Here is a 27982-nt window from a genome sequence, read left to right on the forward strand (position 1 = left end):
TAGTTCTTCAAATGTGTTTCTATTTCAGTATTTCGGATTTCATTAAAAAAAAAATAAGGAAAACCTTACATTTTTTTATTTTTTTTTTTATTTCCACAGTGGATTTAAACGGCTCTACGAAATAACGCCCCAACGAGGAAATGAAAGAATGCCCTAAAAAATGGCGCGTTTTTTTCATAAGGAAATAAATCCCCATTTTAAATATGAATTAAGGCCCCAAAATATGAAATAACGCCCCAATTGTATATGAATAACACCCAAAAATATTTTGAAAAGAAGACAAACCATTCAGGACTTAGGAACAACCCAAATTAGCATAAAATTTATACAATTTTAAAACTGGGAGGATTTGTGGCTAATTAGCCTAAATTTATACAATTAGAAAGCTTCGAGGATTCGTGGCTAGGCATATCTGTTTATTGGCCTGACAGCAATGGAACATATTAGTAACAACCAGGGCTGTGGAGTCGAGCCAATTTTGCTAGACTCCGCCTCCAGCATTTTTCATCAGCTCGACTCCGGAGAGATTTAGACTCCGACTAAATCTCATTTTAATACCACTAATTTGTAGTTCTATTGTGGGGGTACCATAAGTAGATCGATATAAAGTATCGTATTTATTTATGTGTGCAAAAAAAGGTCTTAATTTCACATTAGATGACAATTGAACTCTATATTTCACATTTAGGGCAATGTTTAATAAATAAAATAATGATATAACATTAATACCCATCATAATATGCGAAGATACCAACAGTATATGTATTTGTGGACTAAAAATATTGATACTATCTCAAATCCTTTAAATTTGTTGCGAGCTATATAAAGGTTTATATTCCCATATGCATGAATTTGAATATGAATTTATTTAGACAAAATTGTATATACTTCTACAAAATCTATGTACTTAAAATTTAAATCTAACGTTATGGGACGTAACACAATTTTAACAAAAAATAAAAATGCAAGGAAAGTCTAAAGTCGGGCGGGCCGATTATTATATACTCTGCATAATTTTGTATTTAGATCTACATTTTGATAAAATCTCAAATCAGACTTCTACAAAATCTCGGGCAATATTTGGGAAATATTTATAATTGTTTAGACAATTTCGCAAAAATGCATTTATGATTCATTCATTGAAAAATTTGAGTCATTTCTACAAGTTTTCGACTTAGCAGTGAGTATCAGTGAGCACACAAAATTGGAAACATTTTTGTCACGTAAATAAAATTTTGACTAAATTTTCTATAGAAATAAAATTTTGGCAAAATTTTCTATAGAAATCAAATTTTGACCAAATATATAGAAATAAAATTTTGAATAAAATTTTTATAGAAATAAAATTTGGCAAAATTTTTTATAGAAATAAAAGTTTGAAAAAATTGTCAATAGAAATACAATTAAAAAAAATGTGTAGCAAACAAAATTTTACAAAATTTTCTATAGAAATAAAATTTTGCCAAATATTCTATAGAAACAAAATCTTGACTAAACTTTCTATAGAAATAAAATTTTGACTAAATTTTATATAGAAAAAAATATTTCTAAAGTAATAAAATTTTAAATACATTTTTTATAGCAGGGAGTATTAGTGAGTATAAGAAAAAAATTTTGAGAAAATTTGCTATAGAAATAAAATTTGTCAATTTGTTCTTATAGAAATAAAATTTTGAAAAAATTATCAATAAAAATACAATTTTAGAAAAATTTTTGTGTAGTAAATAAAATTCTGAAAAATATTCTGAGGAAACAAAATTTTGACTAAATTTTCTATAGAAATAAAATTTTTACCAAATTTGCTATAGAAATAAAATTTTGACCAAATTTTCTAATAAAAAAATCTATTACTATAAAATTTTGCCAAAATTTTCTATAGAAATAAAATTTTTACCAAATTTTCTAATAAAAAAATCTATTACTATAAAATTTTGGCAAATTTTTCTATAGAAATAAAATTTTGACTCAATTTTCTTTAGTAATAAAATTTTGAATAAATTTTCTTTAGTAATAAAATTTTGAATAAATTTTTTATAGAAATAAAATTTTGACAAAATTTGCTATAGAAATAAAATTTTAACAAAACTTTTTATAGAAATAACATTTTGACAAAATTTTCTATGAAAAACAACTTTGAAGAAATTTTCTGTCAATATTCCACTTTTGTATATGGCCTTAAAATAAAATTAAAAAAAAATAATTTCGATTGTTCGAAATATTTCAAATAAATTAATATGGGCACTAATGGATCGATTCAGCCCATCTGCTAGTCTAACATTCCAGGAAACATAAAAAGATAGCCGTAATTGGAAGTTGATTTTCATTTACAATCATGCTGTCCATTGATCGAATGAATAACGCAATGTAAACTAATTTGCGTAAAAACTTGCTTAGTTACAAAAATGTGAAGTGTTTTAAAAAATTTGGTTTAGCTGGAGTCGGAGTCGAGCAAAATTTTTACGACTCCGACTCCAGCAAAATCTTCAGACTCCGACTCCAAGATTCTGACTCCGACTCCGGCTCCACAGCCCTGGTAACAACGGATATATTTTTTAGTGTTATCTGAAATGAAGAACTGTTTTTCAAAACATATATTTAAGGAGTATCGATAATATTCCAAAGAAGACGATACGAAAATATTACAGTAAAACTATTGTAATTTTCGGACAATTGAAAATTTAAGTAAAATGAATTAACGCCCCAAAATATTTTATTTTACGACTTTTTTTTTCATTATGCTCTTAAATCAAAATCTTAAAAATGAAACAAAGCCCCAAGAAATCGCGATCCAAAAAATGTTGGTTTTACTATTTGGTTAAACATTTGGGGTCTAAATTCATTTTCTCTTTGTGGCGTTATTTCGTAGAGCTGATTTTAACACCAGAGAGAGAAATTCTTGTGAAGTGAAAACTATGTCCATCTCTAGAAGAGCATTTTTGGATGTACCTTAAATGTAATGACTTAAGAAGAACATCCCATTTTGTAGCGCTGGATAGTTGAATTTACCAAATTGATGGCAAACTCATAGTGTTCATAATAACTATCACCATAATTTACTTACCCATGAAAGCATAGGGAATGGATGTTAAAAACATTTTTTGCTGCCTCACTGGTACACCGTGTTCAGGATCTTGCATTTCTCGTACTAAGGATTCCATCTAAAAAGAAAGAGAAATAAATTGATAGTGGTTTTGGAGTACACAAGAAAAACTTAATACAATGTCTAGAACTTTTTTATTGATATTTTCGAATTGCCTGAAATATGGAATCTGTTATTTATCGGACCCATTTTTATACCCTACGCCACACTGTAGAACAGGGTATTATAAGTTAGTACATATGTTTGCAACACCCAGAAGGAGACGAGATACCCACATGGTGTCTTTGGCAATAATACTCATGGTGGGTCCTTGAGTCAATCTAGCCATGTCCGTCTGTCTGTGAACACATTTTCGCAGTTTTAGTCTAATCGACTTACACACAGAGAACATATTAGTTGGAATTCGGTTGTATTTATGAACATTCTACATTTAGAAATAAGTAAAAGTTGCTTATACCAATTTTCTGTACTTTCATGCATTAGTTCATACTTGTAACCAATAGATGTGATTTTTAACAGATTTTCTGTCGTGCCACAAGATCATTGATTGTGTTAACCAAATCTACCACATTTGAATAATTTTGATTCAAATTGGTTGATACCAATAATCATAAGGAAATTTCTCAACTATCATTTAGCACACAGAAAAAAAATCACAAAAAATTTTCCCATTAAAATCTTAATTGAGTTTTAAAAAATATTCAATTAGAAATTTAATTGATTCAACAAATTTTTTAATTGAAACAAAAATCAATCACACAATTTAATAGTATCAATAAATTTTTTAATTGGATCAATTAATTTTTCATTTCTGTGATTGAAGATATTTCAATTAAAAAATTAATTGGATCAATTAATTTCGTGATTGAATCAGGAAAAAATTTTTTTGTGTGCAGCCATCATTTTCATATGGTCTTCACAAACGAATAACATTTCGTATTTTTTAAATGTCATTTGTATTAATGAAAATAAATTGAAGATTTTTTTTTTGAAACTATAAAACAAACAAAATATAGCAAAACTATAGAATATTATCTGCTATTTGGGATCTGTGAAGAGGATGTACACAAAAAATCAAAACAATGGTTTGTATTGGAAATAATTTCTTTAGAGAACTCAAAATAACTCAATGTACCGAATTTTTAGCATGTACATACATACATATATATGTATGAAAAATAAATTCGGAGGTTGAGCAGTTTCCTTTGAAAACTTTTCATCGTAGCGGGTTACTTGCAGCTAATCGAAGTTTAGGTAGATTGGATGACAGATACTCTCCCAAGCAGATCGGTCCAAAGGGTACGCTTGCCGAAGGTAAGTATAAAGTTTATACGTATGGAGACTAAATTAGATTCTGTGTTTATAATAACCATTTTGGGTTAAGTTTTAGAGGATTCTCAAACTTCTCGTTCAGATTTAAATATTTCCCATATTTATACCCTGCGCCACACTGTGGAACAGGGCATTATAAGTTAGTACATATGTTTGCAACACCCAGAAGGAGACGACATAGACACATGGTGTCTTTGGCGAAAATGCTCAGGGTGGGCTCCTGAGTCGATATAGCCATGTCCGTCTGTCTGTCTGACCGTGAACACATTTTTGTAATAAAGTCTAGGTCGCAGCTTTAGTCCAATCGACTTAAAATTTGGCACAAGTATGTGTTTTAGCTCAGAATAGAAGCCTATTGATTTTGGAAGAAATCGGTTCAGATTTAGATATAGCTTCCATATATATATTTCGCCCGATTTTTTTATATATTTTTTATTTACTTCAATTTGTTACAATTCATAAATTCTATGTTGCCCCAGCGCCCTAATGGCTTTATAGGAGCTAACCTTATCAGTACCTATAGACGTGTTATGAATATTCACTTTTTATATAACAAATTAATTTACGATTAAAAATTGTTTTACGTTGAAAATTAAAAATAATTTAGTTTAATTTACATGAAAACTATTTACATCAGAAGCATTTCCATATCACGTAATAAAAATGATTTTATTTCTCTTTTAAATGCAGAAATTCTTGATATATTCTTCAAATTATCGGGAATTCGGTTAAATGCTACACATCCACTATGCTCGATTCCCTGTTTAGCCACTTCTAGACGACATCGTTTTACTTTTAGATTTGTATTATTTCTTGTATTGAATGCAGTTTGATTTATGAGAAATTGTATTGATCCCAGTCCGATATTATTAGTAGCCTTGAACATATATGTCAATAATTGAAATTTGTATATGCCATACACTGGTAAAATTGTTTTAGCAATATTGCTGTATAACTCCGAAGTAGGGTATAATATCGGTAAATTGAAAACAATTTTGAGTGCCTTATTCTGTGTTCTTTGCAATGCTCTCAAATGAAAGTTATTTTTGTGAGCATATATTATTGCCAAGTAATTTAAATGGCTTTGAATCAAAGAATTATATAGTAAAAGTTTTGTCTTTACATTAAAAACATTACGAAATTTATGCAGCATGCCAATAGCAGGTGACACTTTTTTCTTCAACTCTTCCATATGCATATTCCACGCTAAGTTGTTTTGTAAATGAATACCAAGATATTTCATTGATTGACACTCAGAGATCCGTACACCTCCAATCGTTATATTAAATGTTTCCTCAACTGGCGGACATCGAGGTCAAATTATTTACACTCATATGACCACAGTGGCCAATCTTTTACTCCGATTTAATTGAAATTTTGCACAGGGAGTAGAATTAGCAATGTAGCTATGCGTGCCAAATTTGGTTGAATTCGGTTCAGATTTAGATATATCTCCCATATATAGCTTTCGCCCGATTTACACTCATATGACCACAGAGGCCAATTTTTTACTCCGATTTAGTTGAAATTTTGCACAGGGAGTAGAATTAGCACTGTAGCTATGCGTGCCAAATTTGGTTGAAATCGGTTCAGATTTAGATATAGCTCCCATATATATGTTTTTCTGATTTCGACAAAAATGGTCAAAATACCAACATTTTCCTTATAAAATTGCCACTGCTTACTCGAAAAGTTGTAGAAATGTCTCTAAACTTCTAATGCACATCTATCTACCGATAAATCATAAATAAACTTTTGCGAAGTTTCCTTAAAATTGCTTCCGATTTAAATGTTTCCCATATTTTTTACTAACATTATGTTCCACCCTAGTGCATTAGCCGACTTAAATTTTGAGTCTATAGATTTTGTAGAAGTCTATCAAATTCTGTCCAGATCGAGTGATATTTAAATGTATGTGATGTTTAAATGTATTATTTATATATAGCCCCCAACACATTTGACGGATGTGATATGGTATCGAAATTTAGATCTACAAAGTGGTGCAGGGTATAATATAGTCGGCCCCGTCCGACTTTAGACTTTCCTTACTTGTTATACCCTCCACCATAGGATGGGGGTATATTAACTTTGTCATTCCGTTTGTAACACATCGAAATATTGCTCTAAGACCCCATAAAGTATATATATTCTGGGTCGTGGTGAAATTCTGAGTCGATCTGAGCATGTCCGTCCGTCCGTCCGTCTGTTGAAATTACGCTAACATCCGAACGAAACAAGCTATCGACTTGAAACTTGGCACAAGTAGTTATTATTGATGTAGGTCGGATGGTATTGCAAATGGGCCAATCGGTCCACATTTACGTATAGCCCCCATATAAACGGACCCCCAAAATTGGCTTGCGACTGCTCTAAGAAAAGCAAATTTCATCCGATCCGGCTGAAATTTGGTATATGGTGTTAGTATATGGTCTCTAACAACCATGCAAAAATTGGTCCACATCGGTCCATAATTATATATAGCCCCCATATAGATCGATCCCCCGATTTGGCTTGCGGGGCCTCTAAGAGAAGCAAATTTCATCCGATCCGGCTGAAATTTGATATGGTATCGAAAAATGCTTACAACAATATTTTCTCCAGTGTACCTTTTGATTCCATTGTATTGTTTTTAATTGGTCCCTAATGTTGTTTTGCAATTCTTCTTTAATGCATTTTTCTATTGTCTTTTTATATTCAACTTCCAACAGACCATTAATAAAACGAAAAGAAAATATGATTGAGACTTGAACATAGTATCGAGGCCTAATTAATAATAATTGATGAGAGAACTCATGTCCAATAGCCTTGGTTCTTTTGTGATGAAGACGATAATAAGGAACCCTCAAAGAGATATGAATTTAGAATAGCTTGTGACACGGTTATTGAATGCATATGCAAGAGATTTAATTACCAGTCCCTCTATGTCTCATGACCGGATGTCCTTTATGCATATTTGCCTGCAAGCAATGTAACCAACAACCCGACCAGAATGTAGATACCTATTAATTTGATTAACTAGTAATGGATTATTTCTTACATGAAACACTTATTTCTACAAAAATTCATTTTACTCTATAATGATTTTAATGAGCTCGCAATTAGTGTTAGGCATATTGTTTGCACAATGGCTTATGGAATGGAGAAGGATGAAAATGGGGGTCTATGTAGGCCTTTTCATTAGTGCAACGTTAACCTTTCAGTTTGCTGGTCTTGGAAAAAAGTCAAATTCGAGTGAGGCCGATAATTTATTTCGAAATGTTAGCCTGAAACTCGTGTACAAATAAAACAAGTAATTCATTTAGTTTAAGAACAGTAACCGCAAAATTTTTAAAAGGTGGTGATATGTGAACTTAAACCAAACAAAAAAAACTATAACTTTGAGCTAATTAAAATGGAAATTTTTATTTGGAGTTTTTCTACCCAAAGGAAAGTCTAAAGTCGGGCGGGGCCGACTATATTATACCCTGCACCACTTTGTAGATCTAAATTTTCGATACCATATCACATCCGTCAAATGTGTTGGGTGCTATATATAAAGGTTTGTCCCAAATACATACATGTAAATATCACTCGATTTGGACAGAATTTGATAGACTTTTACAAAATCTATAGACTCAAAATTTAAGTTGGCTATTGCACTAGGGTGGAACACAATGTTAGTAAAAAAATATGGGAAACATTTAAATCTGAAGCAGGGAGCCACTGTGGTGTAATGGTTAGCATGCCCGCCTTGTATAAACAAGGTCGTGGGTTCGATTCCTGCTATGACCGAACCCCAAAATTTTTTCAGCGGTGGATTATCCCACCTCAGTAATGCTGGTGACATTTCTGAGGGTTTCAAAGCTTCTCTAAGTGGTTTCACTGGAGTGTGGAACGCCGTTCAGACTATAAAAGGCTATAAAAAGGAGGAGGAGAGAGAAGTTCACCACTGTGGTATCACAATGGACTGAATAGTCTAAGTGAGCCTGATACATCGGGCTGCCACATAACCCAACCTAACCTAACCTAAATCTGAAGCAATTTTAAGGAAACTTCGCAAAAGTTTATTTATGATTTATCGCTCGATATATATGTATTAGGAGTTTAGGAAAATTATAGTCATTTCTACAACTTTTCGACTAAGCAGTGACTAAGCAGTGGTATTTTGACCATTTTTGTCGAAATCAGAAAAACATATATATGGGAGCTATATTTAAATCTGAACCGATTTCATTCAAATTCGGCACACATGACTATATTACTAATTGTACTCCAAGTGCAAAATTTCAACCAAATTGGGGCAAAACTCTGGCTATAAGTCCATATCAGGCGAAAAATATATATGGAAGCTATATCTAAATCTGAACCGATTTCAATCAAATTTGGCACACATGACTATACTATTAATTGTACTCCTTGTGCAAAATTTCAAGCTAATCGGGATAAAACTCTGGCTTTTGGGTCCATATAAGTACATATCGGGCGAAAGATATATATGGGAGCTATATCTAAATCTGAATCGATTTCAACCAAATTTGGCACGGACGCATAGCTACAATGCTAAATCTACTCCCTGTGCAAAATTTCAACCAAATTGGGCCAAAACTCTGGCTTTTATTTATTTATTTATCTATTTATTTATTTATTTATTTATTCAAGTCTATGGAAATACAACATTCCTTACAGACTACTTAAAACTAAAACTTAGGACCATATTAGTCCATATCGGGCGAAAGATATATATGGGAGCTATATCTAAATCTGAACCGATTTCAATCAAATTTTGCACACTTGACTATACTAATTATTTTACCCTTAACGCAAAATTTCAACCAAATCTGGCCACAAATCTGGCTTCTGGGCCCATATAAGTCCATATCGGGCGAAAGCTATATATGGTAGATATATCTAAATCTGAACCGATTTTAACCAAATTTGGCTCGCATGGCTACAATGCTAAATCTACTCCCTGTGCAAAATTGCAACTAAATCGGAGTTAAAAATTGGCCTCTGTGGTCATATGAGTATAAATCGGACGAAAGATATATATGGGAGCTAAATCTAAATCTGAACCGATTTCAATAAAATTTGGCACGCATAGCTAAAATGCTAATTCTACTCCCTGTGCAAAATTGCAACTAAATCGGAGTTAAAAATTGGCCTCTGTGGTCATATGAGTATAAATCGGACGAAAGATATATATGGGAGCTATATCTAAATCTGAACCGATTTCAATAAAATTTGGCACGCATAGCTAAAATGCTAATTTACTCCCTGTGTAAAATTGCAACTAAATCGGAGTTAAAAATTGGCCTCTTTGGTCATATGAGTATAAATCGGACGAAAGATATATATGGGAGCTATATCTAAATCTGAACCGATTTCAATAAAATTTGGCACACTTGACTATAGTACTTATTTTTCTTCTTGTGCAAAATTATGGCTTCTGGGCCATATAAGTCCATATCGGGCGAAATATATATATGGGAGCTATATCTAAATCTGAACCGATTTCTTCCAAAATCAATAGGGATCTATTCTGAGCCAAAACACATACTTGTGCCAAATTTGAAGTCGATTGGGCTAAAACTACTACCTAGACTTTGATTACAAAAATGTGTTCACGGACAGACGGCCATGGCTAGATCGACTCAGGAGCCCACCCTGAGCATTTTTGCCAAAGACACCATGTGTCTACCTCGTCTCCTTCTGGTTGTTGCAAACATATACACTAACTTATAATACCCTGTTCCACAGTGTGGCGCAGGGTATAAAAATATGTCTCTGAAGCGGAGCACACCATGCGTCAATCCGTGCGTTGATGGAAGGGTTGATTTTTTCTGTTTGCGGAAGACTATTCGAGCTTTTGATTTCAAAGAGAAAGTTTAACTCTTCAATCATCGGACGCATTTAACTCATGAACGCATGGTATGTAACATAATTTTACCTTTATTTTATTATTTATTGAACACATGTGGAATACACCTTGTGAATGTTGAATAAAAATGTATATTTGGTATATCATACATTGAAATACTTGTCTTTTAATTGAAAAAAATATTCCAAGCAAAACGAAAAAAAAATCACATAATTAACAATTATAACTCAATATATTTTGCTAAAAATATGAAGAATTTCTACGTTATTCTATTAATTGTGATTGGTAAGAAATAATGCATTAATTAAGAAATAACATTAAGTGAATCTCTCTCTATATTTTTAGCCATAAGCAATTCTGATCCGATTTTGGCTTTGAAACGTAGTAAACGCAAGTCATCGAAGGAATTCAATAACAATATATTTTCCAAAGATTTTGTTGTAGTACAGAAAGAAGAAAACAATAACGTTAGGAGTAAAACATTTCCCAAGATTAAGGGTAAAAGTTTTCTGTTTTTTAATTTGGTCATTTTAATATAGTTATTAATTATATGTGTTTTCTTAATGTTATCCCTAGCAGAAGGTAGTACTCTAAGAATACATAAATCAGATATGAACGAAAATAATGCAAAGATTAACAAGATTTCCGATAAACATGGATACAGCCCCAGTCTGCCACATATCCTCAACGGTCTGAATCATAATTTAACTCATGATCGTATACAGCTTAATATCGCCAATAACACGAATAAAAATATATCCACGTTAGATATTTCTCATGATGTCTCCAATATTTTTCCATATGAAACAGCAAATTTAGTGGGGGCCCATGTTATTTTACCCACAAATGCAATAAAATCAATGGCCTTGCTACCTTTTTCACCCTATAATCAAATGATGAGATATATGATGTTATTATATGACAATGGAGAGGGTAAGTTTCTCTATTTATTTTTCTTTTTATGAGTTAGCAGAAAAATCTACTATCTATACCTATTTTTTATTTATTTATTTATTCATTGAATCTTCCTAGTGCATTAAGACATATACACATAACATACATATATAAAATTCAAAGTATGTTTATTTGTTTGTTTGTATGTTCAGGGAAAGCTCTGAAACGGCTGAACGGAAACTTTCAGAGATCGTAAGGAGCGCTTATGTGGTGAAAATAGGGTAGCCCATTTTTTGATACCTGGTCGCGGAGGTATACCTCGCCTTTGTCCGTCTTATTGAAAATTGGACCAAAGTTGACCAATTTGAAATTGTCAGTGAAGGTTGCCGTTGGCATCTAGACAAAGACCCGATACTTTATTTTTCGATATTTGGTCGCGGAGGGGGACATCCCCTTTGTCAGACTTTTTTAAAGTACAACGAAAAAAACTAAAATTCTCTAAATTACCTGAGATTTACAGAGAACATGCGGTGAGGTTATGAAATTAATGTGGGGTTCATATTTGGTCGGGAAGGGGGACCTCTCCTTGCCCAACTTTTTGATACTTGGAATAAAATTATCCAATTTGCTTGAAATTTTCAGGAAGGTTGAAGGAGGCGTCTAAACAAAGAACGGCTTCTTTATTTTTCGATATTTGGTCGGGGAGGGGGACCTCCCCTTTGTCCGACTTTTTGAAAGTGCAATAAAAACAAAACTAAATTCCTCCGATTGAAATTTTACGGAAAAACAGGACGAGGTTATGAAATTTATATCAGGTTCTTGATTTTGTAATATTTGGTCGGGGAAAAACAAAAGGGCATAGGAAGACATCCGCTACTCCTTAAGTATATGTATGCCCATGTTCCCAAATCCACTTCCAGGTAAATGTGAATCAATTCCACGATTTTCGTGTCCTACAATCCACTTTCACCGGAATTTTCGTGAAATCAATTCACTTGCAAAAGTCTTGGTGAAAGTTGAATTATGTCCAAGATGGGTGTATTTCCGGTTAAAAAAAGTACTCGCGTTAAAAATTTGAAATGTTTTATATTTAATACATGAGTTTTATTAAAACTGCGTCTATTGATTCCATTTATTTTGATTTCCGCCTTAGTGAATTTTTGGGTGATTTGTGCAACCCAGCTGGTTACAGAAAAGTTCAAAAAAGAACGTGGAATTAAGAACACCAAATTTTCATGCTCGTGGATTTGACGTGAATAGTGGAAGTGGAATTGAAGTGGATATCCGAATATGGGTGATAGAGAAACAATTAAAATTTTTCAATTTACTTGAAATTTAGAGAGGAGAGGTTATGAAATTTATATTGGATACATGATTTTGTGATATTTGTGAACGGAAAGAGGGGCCGCCCCTTGCTTCTTATAATTTGCTTGACATTTTCTGGGACGTTTACACAAGATACGCTATATCACATTTCGATATTTGGTCGGGGAGAGGGGCCTCTTCAAAAACTGAAAAAACTTAAATCCTGAAGTTTTCTTGAAATTTACAAAGGTCTTGGGGGAAGGTTAAGAAATCAAAGAGGGAACCTCCTCCTTGCCCCACACTTGAACGAGAGTTTCTAGATTTTCTTGGAAATTTCAGAGAAGGTTAATCCTGCTATTCAGACAACGTAGAGGGTACACCATTTGCCGGTCTATGCTCGAGAAAGGCATGTTCTCCATGACCACATTTTAACAAATATTAATGTGGTAATTTTTATACCCTGCTCCACACTGTGGAACAGGGTATTAAATATAAGTTAGAGCATATGTTTGCAACACCCAGAAGGAGACGAGATAGACACATGGTGTCTTTGGCACAAATGCTCAGGATGGGCTCCTGAGTCGATATAGCCATGTCCGTCTGTCCGTCTGTTCGTGATCACATTTCTGTAATCAAAGTCTAGGTCGCAGTTTTAGTCCAATCGACTTCAAATTTGGCACAAGTATGTGTTTTGGCTCAGAATAGATCCCTATTGATTTTGGAACAAATCGGTTCAGATTTAGATATAGCTCCCATATATATATTTCGCCCGATATGGACTTACAGCTGCGCTCAAAATAATAGTAGTAGCAAATAAATTAAAGCACCATCGTGATTTACAGTTTTTGTCGTAAAATTGGTACTGTACTCAGTGTTTTTAGGTTGCCGAACATATAGACGGGATCCTCTTCAATCATAAAGCACCATTTTTGACTAATCCATCCAATGTTCCTCTATTTCTGTACTGGGAATGTTCCTCCATTTCTGTACTGACCAATGGAAATCCTCTTGGGCATACTTTATTCTTTTCGATACATGTTTTTTTTTTTTGAAAGGAGAGTGACTTTTCTTGGACTATGGACAGCTAAATTATTTTCGTCTTTTGATTGTTTGTAAGCTAGCTTATAACTCTTTTATTTGTTTTGGAGCTTGCAAATGGATTCTTCTTATGTCGATTTTTTTACAACAACAATAGCATCAGAAGTTAAACCAACGGTATTTTTTTATTATGCACACTCCAAACAATGATATAGTAAAAAACAAAGATAAAATAAACCTTTAGTGGAAGGAATAGAAGAAGCAGAAAAAAATTCAGCACAGCATTACTATTATTTTGAGCACAACTGTATATGGCCCCAGAAGCCAGAGTTTTACCCTAATTTACTTAAAATTTTGCACAAGAAGAACAATTAGTACTATAGTCAAGTGTGCCAAATTTTATTTAAATCGGTTCAGATTTAGATATAGCTACCATATATATCTTTCGCCCGATATGGACTAATACGGTCCCAGAAGCCAGAGTTTTCCCCAATTTGGTTGAAATTTTGCACATGGAGTAGAATTAGCATTGTTGCTGTGCGTGTTAAATTTGGTTGAAATCGGTTCAGATTTAGATATAGCTCCCATATATAGCTTTCGCCCGATTTACACTCATATGAACACAGAGGCTAATCTTTTGCTCCGATTTAGTTGAAATTTTGCACAGGGAGTAGAATTAGCATTGTAGCTATGCGTGCGAAATTTGGTTGAAATCGGTTCAGATTTAGATATAGCTCCAATATATAGCTTTCGGCCGATTTACACTCATATCACCACAGAGGCCAATTTTTTGTCCGATTTAGTTGAAATTTTGCACAGGGAGTAGAATTAGCATTATAGCTATGCGTGCCAAATTTTGTTGAAATCGGTTTAGATTTAGATATATCTCCCATATATAGCTTTCGCCCGATTTACACTCATATGACCACAGAGGCCAATTTTTAACTCCGATTTAGTTGAAATTTTGCACAGGGAGTAGAATTAGCATTGTAGCTATGCGTGCCAAATTTGGTTGAAATCGGTTCAGATTTAGATATAGCTCCCATATATATGTTTTTCTGATTTCGACAAAAATGGTCAAAATACCAACATTTTCCTAGTAAAATCGCCACTGCTTAGTCGAAAAGTTGTAAAAATGACTCTTATTTTCCTAAACTTCTAATACATATATATCGAGCGATAAATCATAAATAAACTTTTTCGAAGTTTCATTAAAATTGTTTCAGATTTAATCGTTTCTCATATTTTTATACCCTGCGCCACACTGTGGAACAGGGTATTATAAGTTAGTGCATATGTTTGTAACACCCAGAAGGAGACGAGATAGACACATGGTGTCTTTGGCAATAATGCTCAGGGTGGGTCCCTGAGTAGATATAACCATGTCCGTCTGTCCGTCCGTCTGTCTGTGAACACATTTTTGTGATCAATGTCTAGGTCGCAATTTAAGTCCAATCGCCTTCAAATTTGGCATATGTTCCTAATTTGGGTCAGAATAGAACCCTATTGATTTTGGAAGAAATCGGTTCAGATTTAGATACAGCTCCCACATATATCTTTCGCCCGATATGCACTAATATGGACCCAGCAGCCAGAGTTTTGGCCAAATTTGGTTGAAATTTTGCACTAGGAGTACAATTAGTAGTATAGTCAAGTGTGCAACATTTTATTGAAATCGGTTCAGATTTAGATATAGCTTCCATATATATCTTTCGCCCGATATGGACTAATATGGTCCTAAAAGCCAGAGTTTTATCCCAATTTGGTCGAAATTTGGCACAGGGAGTAGAATTAGCGTTGTAGGTATGCGCGCCAAATTTGGTTGAAATCGGTTCAGATTTAGATATAGCTCCCATATATAGCTTTCGGCCGATTTAGACACATATGATCACAGAGGCCAATTTTTTCTCCGATTTAGTTGACATTTTGCACAGGTAGTAGAATTAGCATTGTAGCTGTGCGTACCAAATTTGGTTGAAATCGGTTCAGATTTAGATATATCTCCCATATATAGCTTTCGCCCGATTTACACTCATATGACCACAGGGGCCAATTTTTAACTCCGATTTAGTTGAAATTTTGCACAGGGAGTAGAATTAGCGTTGTAGATATGCGTGCCAAATTTGGTTTAAATCGGTTCAGATTTAGATATAGCTCCCATATATATGTTTACCGATTTCGACAAAAATGGTCAAAATACAAATATTTTCCTCATAAAATCGCCACTGCTTAGTCGAAAAATTGTAAAAATGACTCTAATTTTCCTAAACTTCTTATACATATATATATAGAGCGATAAATCATAAATGAACTTTTGCGAATTTTCCTTAAAATTGCGTCAGATTTAAATGTTTCCCATATTTTTTACTAACATTGTGTTCCACCCTAGTGCATTAGCCATCTTAAATTTTGAGTCTATAGATTTTGTAGAAGTCTATCAAATTCTGTCCAGATCGAGTGATATTTAAATGTATGTATTTGGGACAAACCTTTATATATAGCCCCCAACACATTTGACGGATGTGATATGGTGTCGAAAGTTTAGATCTACAAAATGGTGCAGGGTATAATAAAGTCGGTCCCGCCCGACTTTAGACTTTCCTTACTGGTTTTAAGGAATTTAGCCCTTTCCGATTTATTGGACGGGAAAAAGTGATTCTTTGTATGTTGTTGCAATATAATGCTTAATTTTCAGGTATGTTGAGGAAAAGGTTACCTCTCTTTAACAAAACACACATAAAATTCACAGGAAATGTAGAAGATTGTCCAACTACTTGAATACAGAACATAATTTAAAAAAATTGGTGGAAAAGGAACACTCTCTCCCCGACATTTGTTAAGGCAGACCGTTTTACATCTGCATATCCGCCGTTTTTCTATCTATCTATAAATGAAAAAATTCAACTCTTTTCAATTTTGTTTTCAGCATGAAGGATATGGTTGACTAAGTTAAGGCAAAATGTTCCTATAAATACGCTTCGCAAGGCCCAGCGGGGCGGGCCGGGTTATGCTAGTAACTTATAAAAATGTTGAGAGTGGCCAAGTCGGAAGTCGATTTGTTTTAATAATCGAAAAATTCAAATGTTTCAGTATTCAAAGTAGAATAATCATTCTTTTTTTTAAATTTTAACAGCCCCAAAATTTTTAAAAAACTTTCAAAAGTCCTATTCTATTTTTTGGCCCCCAGCACAATTAATGATGAAGAAAGGATGCATGGGCATTGGTAATAGATAGAGCGATGTGGGACTTTTGGAATGACGTGACCCATACATGAAAACTACTAGGGACCCACTGTAGGAGAGAAGTTGTGAAAAAACTGCACAACTACTGGCATATTTCCCGTAGGGAAAATCAGTTTAGGGGTGACAGAGGAAATGCTCCCAATGTTCATAGTCTAGTCCATACACGCTCACAAAAAATCGCTTCTGTAACATATACTCCCAAACATATTTTGCTTCAAGCATATACATTTTTGGGTATTGCCCAAACATTTATATGTTTGATCTCTTCCAATATATAATATGTTTGAAAGCATATTGGTCTAAACAATATATGTCTGGGTAGTCTAAGTTCCAAACATTTTGTATTTTTGCATCCAAATTCAATAATGTTGTCTTCCAAAAAACAATATGTTATTATGTGAACATATAATATGTTTGGAAGCATTTTGCACCCAAAAATATTATATGCTTAAAAAAATTCTCCCAAACAATATTGTGCTCAAAATTTTATTATTTATTTATATATTTACAATCATAATGAATTATGAAAATAAACAGGTAATATAGGTGCTAACAACATAGGTTTTCGACCTGAATGCTCAAAATTTTGTTTCTGCCCAATTGTATATTCCCCCACATCTTTCTCACTTCCACGAGATTTTTTAGTTCTTAGCACCTTTTTCTGTAATACAAACATTGTAGAAGAAATTATTCAATTGTATGATTTTTTTTATTTTAATTTTACCTTTTGCCGAACGGGGATTCGAACAGCGGACTACACAGTTTGTAAGGATCAAAGAAGTAGCTGATCAATTGTCCAAGGAAAAATAAAATGTTAATTTTGTAATAACAAGCAACAACCACCAACTTAATTCAATATCGCTCCCTGTTAAATAGCGCTCCAAGCTACTAAACACATATATGTTTATAGGCTATTTCTATAGGCCAAACATAATATGTTCTAACATATTAACATATATGTCCCAAACAAGATATGCTAGTTTATGAACATTATATGCTTGCACTCAAAAATATTGTGTTTAAAAATTTGTGTTCCAAACATATAATGTTTATAGCCAAACATATGAAAACAGTCTTTTTCAACCGTGTAGGCTCCAATTCACTTCTCCTTTTATAATCACCACTAAAGAATAGTGATGGGGTGTATAATAAATTTGTCCATTTGCAACACATCGAAATATCTATTTCCGATTTTATAATCAGAAAGAAATTCAAAATGTTGACAAAATAGAAATATAATTTTGACAATATTTTTTATAGAAATAAAATTTTGACAAAATTTTCTGAATAAAATTTTGAGAAAATTTTCTTTAGAAATAACATTTTGGGAAATTTTCAATAGAAATAAAATTTTGAGAAAAATTTTCTATTGAAATAAAATTTTGAGAAAATTTTCTATTGAAATAAAATTTTGAGAAAATGTTCTACAGAAATAAAAATTTTGAGAAAATTTTCTATTGAAATAAAATTTTGAGAAAATTAATCAAGCTTGAGATCGTTTTTTGTATGTATTGGTTTCTTTATTTTTCAATATTTCGCAATTACATTGAATTGCTTCATCAGGAGTCGATCTATAATAAAAGTGGTTTGATAATTTTTAATCATGACATGTAAAATTCTTTCTCAAAATTGTTTTTAAAATCGCAAATAATTTTAGTGGTAATAACAGCTATTGGTTTTAGTTTACAAATTTTTTATAAATAATTAAAGATTTTAATAATTGTAATTAACAAGTATCAGGAGACCAGGAAAAACAAAAGGAATTACATTATACACTTACGTATGCAAAACATTTAAGTGTAACACAACAACAACACATAAAGCTTAAAACTAGAGTAGTATCACTACGTTCGTCTATTACTTTTATTGCACTGATTTCCCTCTTGCTTTCTCTGATGCTGAGTACTTGCATATCTAGTTGTCTTGTCTATGATGTGTCTGTATATGTGAGCAATGTTATCTGTATCTGATTTGTAGTTCATTCTCTTCTCTGTGGGTACATTGTTAATGTACAACATTTCTAATGTTAATCTTTTGCTGTTGCTACTCTCTCTCTCCAATACTCTCACATCGTCAAAGTTCGGGTGATGTTTCGTTGTCGCACAGTGTGTTGCAAGCGCGGTTTTTTGGAGTTTGTTGTTATTGCGGAGTTTTATGTCTGATTTGTGTCCCGACAGTCTTGTTTTTAATTTATTTTTCGTAGTTCCAATATACATTTTGTCACATGGTTCTTTGTTATCTCCATTACATGTTATTTGATAGATAACATTAGATGTTTCCATAATAGGCGTCTTGTCTTTAGTTTTTGTGAAAATGTTTTTTAGTGTATTGTAATTTTTATGGGCAATATTGACTTTATTTTTGTCTACTATGTTAGAGTTTGTTATCCTTTCCGAAATTCCTTTTACATAGGATAAGGATCTGTAAATTTTGGGTTCTTTCTCTATATTTTCTTTGTCCAAGTAGGGTTTGTAAGATGAAATTAGTTCTTTTATTAGTTTTGGTGGAAAATTATTTTCTTGAAGTATATTTTGCAGCTTTTTTCTGTTGTTTTTATGGAATTTATTATCGCTTATTGTCAGTACTCTGTTTACTAAGTTTTTGGCCGTATTTATTAGCATGGACCTTGGGTGATTGGAAAAGAAGTTCATTATTCTTCCTGATGCTGTATCTTTCTGATACCAGTCTGTAATAAGTTTTCCATTTTCTTTTATTAGTAGTATGTCCAAGTAAGGCAGTTTATTATCCGTTTCTATTTCCATCGTAAAACTTATGCTTTTATGAAATTCATTAAGGCATTTTAATGTGTTATCTATTTCGTCCTCTTTTAATATCGCAAATAGGTCGTCAACGTACTTAGTCATAATTTTGGGTTTTTCTTTTTTTTTTTTTGTTAGACACATCTATGGACAAGTTAAAAGAAAAACCCAAAATTATGACTAAGTACGTTGACGACCTATTTGCGATATTAAAAGAGGACGAAATAGATAACACATTAAAATGCCTTAATGAATTTCATAAAAGCATAAGTTTTACGATGGAAATAGAAACGGATAATAAACTGCCTTACTTGGACATACTACTAATAAAAGAAAATGGAAAACTTATTACAGACTGGTATCAGAAAGATACAGCATCAGGAAGAATAATGAACTTCTTTTCCAATCACCCAAGGTCCATGCTAATAAATACGGCCAAAAACTTAGTAAACAGAGTACTGACAATAAGCGATAATAAATTCCATAAAAACAACAGAAAAAAGCTGCAAAATATACTTCAAGAAAATAATTTTCCACCAAAACTAATAAAAGAACTAATTTCATCTTACAAACCCTACTTGGACAAAGAAAATATAGAGAAAGAACCCAAAATTTACAGATCCTTATCCTATGTAAAAGGAATTTCGGAAAGGATAACAAACTCTAACATAGTAGACAAAAATAAAGTCAATATTGCCCATAAAAATTACAATACACTAAAAAACATTTTCACAAAAACTAAAGACAAGACGCCTATTATGGAAACATCTAATGTTATCTATCAAATAACATGTAATGGAGATAACAAAGAACCATGTGACAAAATGTATATTGGAACTACGAAAAATAAATTAAAAACAAGACTGTCGGGACACAAATCAGACATAAAACTCCGCAATAACAACAAACTCCAAAAAACCGCGCTTGCAACACACTGTGCGACAACGAAACATCACCCGAACTTTGACGATGTGAGAGTATTGGAGAGAGAGAGTAGCAACAGCAAAAGATTAACATTAGAAATGTTGTACATTAACAATGTACCCACAGAGAAGAGAATGAACTACAAATCAGATACAGATAACATTGCTCACATATACAGACACATCATAGACAAGACAACTAGATATGCAAGTACTCAGCATCAGAGAAAGCAAGAGGGAAATCAGTGCAATAAAAGTAATAGACGAACGTAGTGATACTACTCTAGTTTTAAGCTTTATGTGTTGTTGTTGTGTTACACTTAAATGTTTTGCATACGTAAGTGTATAATGTAATTCCTTTTGTTTTTCCTGGTCTCCTGATACTTGTTAATTACAATTATTAAAATCTTTAATTATTTATAAAAAATTTGTAAACTAAAACCAATAGCTGTTATTACCACTAAAATTATTTGCGATTTTAAAAACAATTTTGAGAAAGAATTTTACATGTCATGATTAAAAATTATCAAACCACTTTTATTATAGATCGACTCCTGATGAAGCAATTCAATGTAATTGCGAAATATTGAAAAATAAAGAAACCAATACATACAAAAAACGATCTCAAGCTTGATTAATTATTTTCTATTGGAAAAAAGAAAGATCGAATAAAATCAAAATTTCTAATTTTGAGAAAATGTTCTACAGAAATAAAAATTTTGAGAAAATTGTCTATGGGAATAAAATTTTCGCAACATTTTCTATATCAATAACATATTTAGGACATTTTCTATAAAAATAAAATTTTGAGAAAAATGTCTACAGAAATAAATGTTTAGCAAAATGTTCTATAAAAATTAAATTTTGAGAAAATATTCTATAGAAATAACATTTTGAGAAAAATTTCTTTTTCTTTTGGTATAATATTTTTGAAACGTGTGACATCCGTGCTTGTACCTTGTAAGAAGTCTCACTTCCTCTTACCTATATACGATTTAAACAATTTTCCTTGTATCGGCATTTCGTTGAACTAATCTTTCATTACCTACCCCTAGAAACGGAACCATCAATGTCGAAACATGAAATGGACTTAGGAACTCAAGATGGCAAATATGTAACCAGAAAATATAACCACGGAGAATCTAATGATTCAAGAATGGCAATATATCCAAAATCCTGGATTTTTAGAAAACCCATACATCACGAACCAGAACCAGTCCTGGATGTTATTGAATATGATATATATAAACCATTGATTCCAAATAGAAACCTGGTAGCAAATCATAAATCTCCCAACTTAGATGACAATAATCATTTGAATAATGAAAAAGTTGTAAACATATGGAAGGACTGGAGTTCTCCCAAGAAACTCACAGAAGAGCCCAAAGCAAAAGGACTAAAGTAAAAGCGGCATTATTATTATTATTATTTTTTTTTAATATTTTTATAAATCGTAAATAAAATTTAAAATTTTATTTTTATTTACTCACCTTATCGAATGCCATGGGCCTTGAAAGCTTTTCCAACGTCTGCTGTTGGCTACTACTGGTTCCACTGCCAGCCGATGTTGTTGACTGCAAAGTGGTGGAACTACTACTACTGCTACTTCCACCAACATGATGTTGTGGGGCTGCTGCAGTTCCCGATGAATTGGAATGAGTCGTTGCACCACCGCCATGATGTTTAATCAGGGCATGACCAATGGAGGTTCCACTAAAAGCTGTGGCCGCTTGTGTCGTCGCCGAATAGGTGGTGGCTGTTGAAGCAAATGCTGGATTTGGGGTTACAGCTGTTGTTGGTATTGCAGTGCTGGCTTTGCCACACAGACTGGTATCGGGTCTTTCGTGAAATGTCACCATCTGTTTTAGAACCAATTGACGATCTCTATCTGGCGGTACACCGCCAGGCGGCTCCATGGCCCCAGCACGTATATGGGTGAGCGCCGTTGCCTTCGCCGCCGCTTTGAGTGACCCAATGTGACACTCGTTTTGTTAGTTTTTTTTCTCTCTAGTTTTAGAAGTCAAATCAATAGGCTTGGGAGAGGTACAAAATTCTTTAATATTTTCTTAGTTTCTGAGATTTTGTTTTTTGATAGTTCTTCAGGTCTCTGCAGCTGAGAATCGGCGGTCCTTTTGTGCTTTTTTGGTTAATTTGTTGGTGGGAGAAAATCAAAGATTTGGGAGTTTTCTGTTTTGTTGTTTTTCTTTTGTTTGGTTAGACAGAATTACAGCTCTACCAAAATTGAGATTAAGTATGAATTTGGCTTGTCGTCTAGAGTAGGAGTTGATACCGTTTGGTTTCTTTTCTGTTTTACTTTTTTTTGGAGGGGTTGCGAAGATTTGTCGTTATAAAGAAATAGTATTTAGATTGTTATTAAAATGTTTCGTTTACTTCAATTTTATGATAACGCTATGTTGCTTTATATCCTTGTAGAAGCCAAATTAAATGCATTCTTATTAACCAAATTCCATCATGTCTTTGTGTATAAAAATATTTGCTGTAAAAATTGAAAACAAAAATATTTGATCTTGAGTATAAAGTTAATGCGATATTTATTAAAGTTTGTTTTTTAGTTGTTTGAGAAGGAAACAATATATTTGTTGGATTTTCCAAATTCGTATCTGTGAAAGCAAGTCTATTCATAGTATTTATGCTACGTGACTAAGTGATGGACCAGGGAGTAAATTATGACAAATTACGTTACGTTACGTTACGTAAATTATGACAAATTACAGGTCGTCGCCTTATTCAAATGTTTGATAGATAGGAAGTTTGAGCACAACAAGTAAAATTCCAAAATTCAATTTGAATGAATTATTTTAAATTCTATATCTCAAAAACTCAATGTATTGGCAAAATTATTTTTTTGATTATACTCTGCGTCACACTTCAGAACAGGGTATTAGAAGTTAGTGCATATGTTAACAATAACCAGGAGGACACGAGATGGACGCATGGTGTCTTTGACATTAATGCTCAGGGCCGGCCCCTGAGTACGGTTACCAAAGTTGGTAGAATTCTACAAAATATCGTACATTTTTTTTTGCTATTTGGTAGATTTTGAAAAATATTCCTCCACAACTAATATAACACAAATGTTCTTTATAAATAACATTTGACAAAATTTTCTATAGGAATAAACATTTTCTTTAGAAATAAAATTTGGCAAAATTTTTCTATAGAAATAAAATTTTGAAAAAATTTTCTATAGAAATAAACTTTCGGCAAAATTATCTCTAAAAATTTTGGCAACATTTTCTATAGTAATTTTTTTCAAATGTATGAAAAACAAGTAAGTAAAGTCTAAAGTCGGGTGGGACCGACTATATTATACCCTTCACCCCTATGTAGGCCAAAATTTGTGTTACCATCTCAACTACTTCACATTTGCTGGAAGCTATATAAAGGAGACAATTTTTTTTACTTCTACAAAATATCTAGAATTAAAATTTAAATCGGCTAACGCTATCCTGTTAATTGGAGGAAACTTCCATTGAAAATGGGTCTAAAATGTATAACAGTCTACCATATTTCCGCAACTCTGGTGTACGTATATATGGGAGCTATATATAATCTGAACCGATTTTGACTAAATTTGACATGTATAGTTAGAATAATAATTCTGCTATCTAAGCAAAATTTCACGTAAATGGGAGTATAACTTTGGCCCCCCTGGTCATATGAGTGCAAATCGGACGGAAGATATATATGGGAGCCATATCTAAATCTGAACCGATTCTAACCAAATTTGGCACAATTACCAATACTACTAAACGTACTACTTGTGCGAAATTTGAAGCAAATCACGGCAAAACCCTGGATTTTGAGGCCATATAAGTTAAATTCGGACGAAAGATATATAAGGGAGTTATATCTAAATCTGAATCGATTTTGACCATATTTAGCACATACAATAGTACCGTTAAAAGTACCGCTTGTGCAAAATTTGAAGTAAGTCAGGCAAAACTCTGGCTTTTGGGACCATATAAGTCCAAATCGGCCGAAAGATATATATGTGAGCTATATCTAAATCTGAACCGATTTTAACAAAATTTGACTATTAAACGTACCCCTTGTATAAAGGGTGATTCTTTTGAGGTTAGGATTTTCATGCATTAGTATTTGACAGATCACGTGGGATTTCAGACATGGTGTCAAAGAGAAAGATGCTCAGTATGCTTTGACATTTCATCATGAATAGACGAACGATCTGCCACAACGTCGAATTTTCAGTGAATGGGCCCTAGAAAAGTTGGCAGAAAATCCGCTTTTTTATCGACAAATTTTGTTCAGCGATGAGGCTCATTTCTGGTTGAATGGCTACGTAAATAAGCAAAATTGCCGCATTTGGAGTGAAGAGCAACCAGAAGCCGTTCAAGAACTGCCCATGCATCCCGAAAAATGCACTGTTTGGTGTGGTTTGTACGCTGGTGGAATCATTGTACCGTATTTTTTCAAAGATGCTGTTGGACGCAACGTTACGGTGAATGGCGATCGCTATCGTTCGATGCTAACAAACTTTTTGTTGCCAAAAATGGAAGAACTGAACTTGGTTGACATGTGGTTTCAACAAGATGGCGCTACATGCCACACAGCTCGCGATTCTATGGCCATTTTGAGGGAAAACTTCGGAGAACAATTCATCTCAAGAAATGGACCGGTAAGTTGGCCACCAAGATCATGCGATTTGACGCCTTTAGACTATTTTTTGTGGGGCTACGTCAAGTCTAAAGTCTACAGAAATAAGCCAGCAACTATTCCAGCTTTGGAAGACAACATTTCCGAAGAAATTCGGGCTATTCCGGCCGAAATGCTCGAAAAAGTTGCCCAAAATTGGACTTTCCGAATGGACCACCTAAGACGCAGCCGCGGTCAACATTTAAATGAAATTATCTTCAAAAAGTAAATGTCATGGACCAATCTAACGTTTCAAATAAAGAACCGATGAGATTTTGCAAATTTTATGCGTTTTTTTAAAAAAAAAAGTTATCAAGCTCTTAACAAATCACCCTTTACAATTTGAAACAAATCACGGCAAAACTATGGCTTTTGTGGCCATATAAGTTCAAATCGGACGAAAGATATATATGGGAGCTATATCTAAATTTGAACCGATTTCAATCAAATTTACCAAGCATTGGTAGAATGTCGATACTACCCTCTGTGCAAAATTTCACGAAGATCGGTAGTAAACTTTGGCCTCTGTGGTCATATGAGTCTAAATCGGACGAAAGACATATATGGGAGCTATATCTAAATCTGAACCGATTTGGCTGATATTTTGCAAGATTTTCGAGACTCATAAAATATTTAAACGTACGGTATTTCAAGAAAATCGGTTGATAAACACGCTAACTATGACCAAATCGGGGATAAATATATATGACAGCTATATCTAAATCTGAACCGATGTTTTCCAAAACCAATGGCGATTGTCTCTGTCCCAAGAAACGGCCCTATGCCAAATTTGAGGACGATCGGACTTAAATTGAGAGCTGTACTTTGTGTAAAAAATTACATATACAGACAGACGGACGGACAGACAGACAGACGGACGGACGGACATCGCTAAATCGACTCAGAATTTAATTCTAAGCCGATCGGTATACTAAAAGATGGGTCTATGACCAATATTTCTTGGCGTTACATACAAATGCGTTACATACTTATTATACCCTGTACCGCAGTAGTGGTGAAGGGTATAAAAAGGCCGATTAAATACGTATATAATTAAGTTTGACAAAATTTTCTATAGAAATAAAATTTTGACAAAAGTTTCTATACAAATAAAATTTGGACAACATTTTCTACAGAAATAAAATTTTAACAAAATTTTCTACAACATTTTGACAAAATTTTCTATAGAAATAAAATTTCTATATTCCATGTTAGCCTGATACCGAAACAGGCAATTGACGTCCAAATGCATTATATCTAATTATACAATTATTTTTCGAGCTTTATGGAGCTTCCTTAATCTATATCTGTCCATAAAGCTCGAAAAATAATTGTATAATTGGAAATAAAATTTCGACAAAATTTTATTTCTTATTTCTAATTAATATGTTGACAAAATTTTCAATAGAATTAAAATTTTGACATTTTCTATAGAAATAAAATTTTGACAAAATTTTCTATAGAAATAAAATTTTGACAAAATTTTCTATAGAAATAAAATTTTGGTAGATTATTTTTGGTTCGAGTGGCAACCATGATTATGGACCAATTTTTGTGTGATTGGGGATCGGTTAGATATAAATATAGAGCGATTTGGCATGGTTATTAACGACCATATACTAACACAACATTGCAAATTTCAACCGAATCGTATGAATTTTGCTTCTCCAAGAGGTTCCGGAGGTCAAATCTGGGGATCGATTTATATGGGGGCTATATATAATTATGGACCGATATGGACCAATTCATGAGTGTTTGTTAGTGACCACATTCCAACACCACGTTCCAAATTTCAACCGTATCGGATGAATTTTGCTCCTCCAAGAGGCTCCGGAAATAAAATTTGGGAATCGGTTTATATGGGGGATATATATATATATATATATATATATATATATATATATATATATATATATATATATATATATATATATATATATATATATATATATATATATATATATATATATATATATATATATATATATATATATATATATATATATATATATATATATATATATATATATATATATATATATATATATATATATATATATATATATATATATATATATATATATATATATATATATATATATATATATATATATATGTATATATATATATATATATATATATATATATATATATATATATATATATATATATATATATATATATATATATATATATATATATATATATATATAATTATAGACCGATATGGACCAATTTTTGCATGGTTGTTAGAGACCTTATACTAATACCGTCTACCAAATTTCAGCCGAATCGGATGAAATTTGCTTCTCTTAGAGGATCCGCAAACCAAATACGGGGATCGGTTTATATGTGGGCTATACGTAAAAGTGGACCGATATGGCCCATTTGCTATACCATCCGACCTAACTATTGTTACATCAATAACAACTACTTGTGCCAAGTTTGGAGTCGATAGCTTGTTTCGGTCGGAAGTTAGCGTGATTTCAACAGACTGACGGACGGACGGACATGCTCAGATCGACTCAGAATTTCACCACGATCCACAATATATATACTTTATGGGGTCTTAGAGCAATATTTCGATGTGTTACAAACGAAATTACAAAGTTAATATACCCCCCATCCTATGGTGGAGGGCATAAAAATATGTTCCACCCCAGGGCATTAGCCGACTTAAATATTAAGTCTGTGGGTTTTGTAGAAGTCTAACAAATTTTGTCCAGATCCAGTAGGATTTAAATAAATATGTATAGAGGAACAAAAACCTTTGTATATAGCACCCAACACATTTGACGGATTTGATATGGTATCGAAAATGTGGATCTACAAAGTGGTGCAGTGTATAATATAGT

At 32.7% G+C, this 27982-nt stretch overlaps 2 protein-coding genes across 2 annotated transcripts in view; one reads left to right on the top strand and one right to left on the bottom strand.

The window, feature by feature from the left end:
- Nucleotides 1-27982, bottom strand: part of LOC142231601 (uncharacterized) — a 45729-nt gene that overhangs the window by 15692 nt on the left and 2055 nt on the right. Inside the window, exons 2-3 of the mRNA XM_075302227.1 lie at nt 21941-22947; nt 3062-3158 (exon numbers count right to left, since the gene is read on the bottom strand). Of these exons, the coding sequence (XP_075158342.1) occupies nt 3062-3158; nt 21941-22366 (523 nt within the window). The 5' untranslated portion in view covers nt 22367-22947. The remainder of the gene's footprint in view (nt 1-3061; nt 3159-21940; nt 22948-27982) is intronic.
- On the top strand, nt 10433-21931 carry LOC142231602 (uncharacterized). Its single transcript, XM_075302229.1, has 4 exons — nt 10433-10574; nt 10635-10787; nt 10869-11222; nt 21506-21931. The coding sequence occupies exons 1-4, from the start codon at nt 10538-10540 to the stop codon at nt 21853-21855; spliced, it is 894 nt and encodes a 297-aa protein (XP_075158344.1). The 5' UTR covers nt 10433-10537; the 3' UTR covers nt 21856-21931.

Source organism: Haematobia irritans, chromosome 3 (assembly GCF_050003625.1).
Source record: "Haematobia irritans isolate KBUSLIRL chromosome 3, ASM5000362v1, whole genome shotgun sequence".
NCBI classification, from domain to species: domain Eukaryota; kingdom Metazoa; phylum Arthropoda; class Insecta; order Diptera; family Muscidae; genus Haematobia; species Haematobia irritans.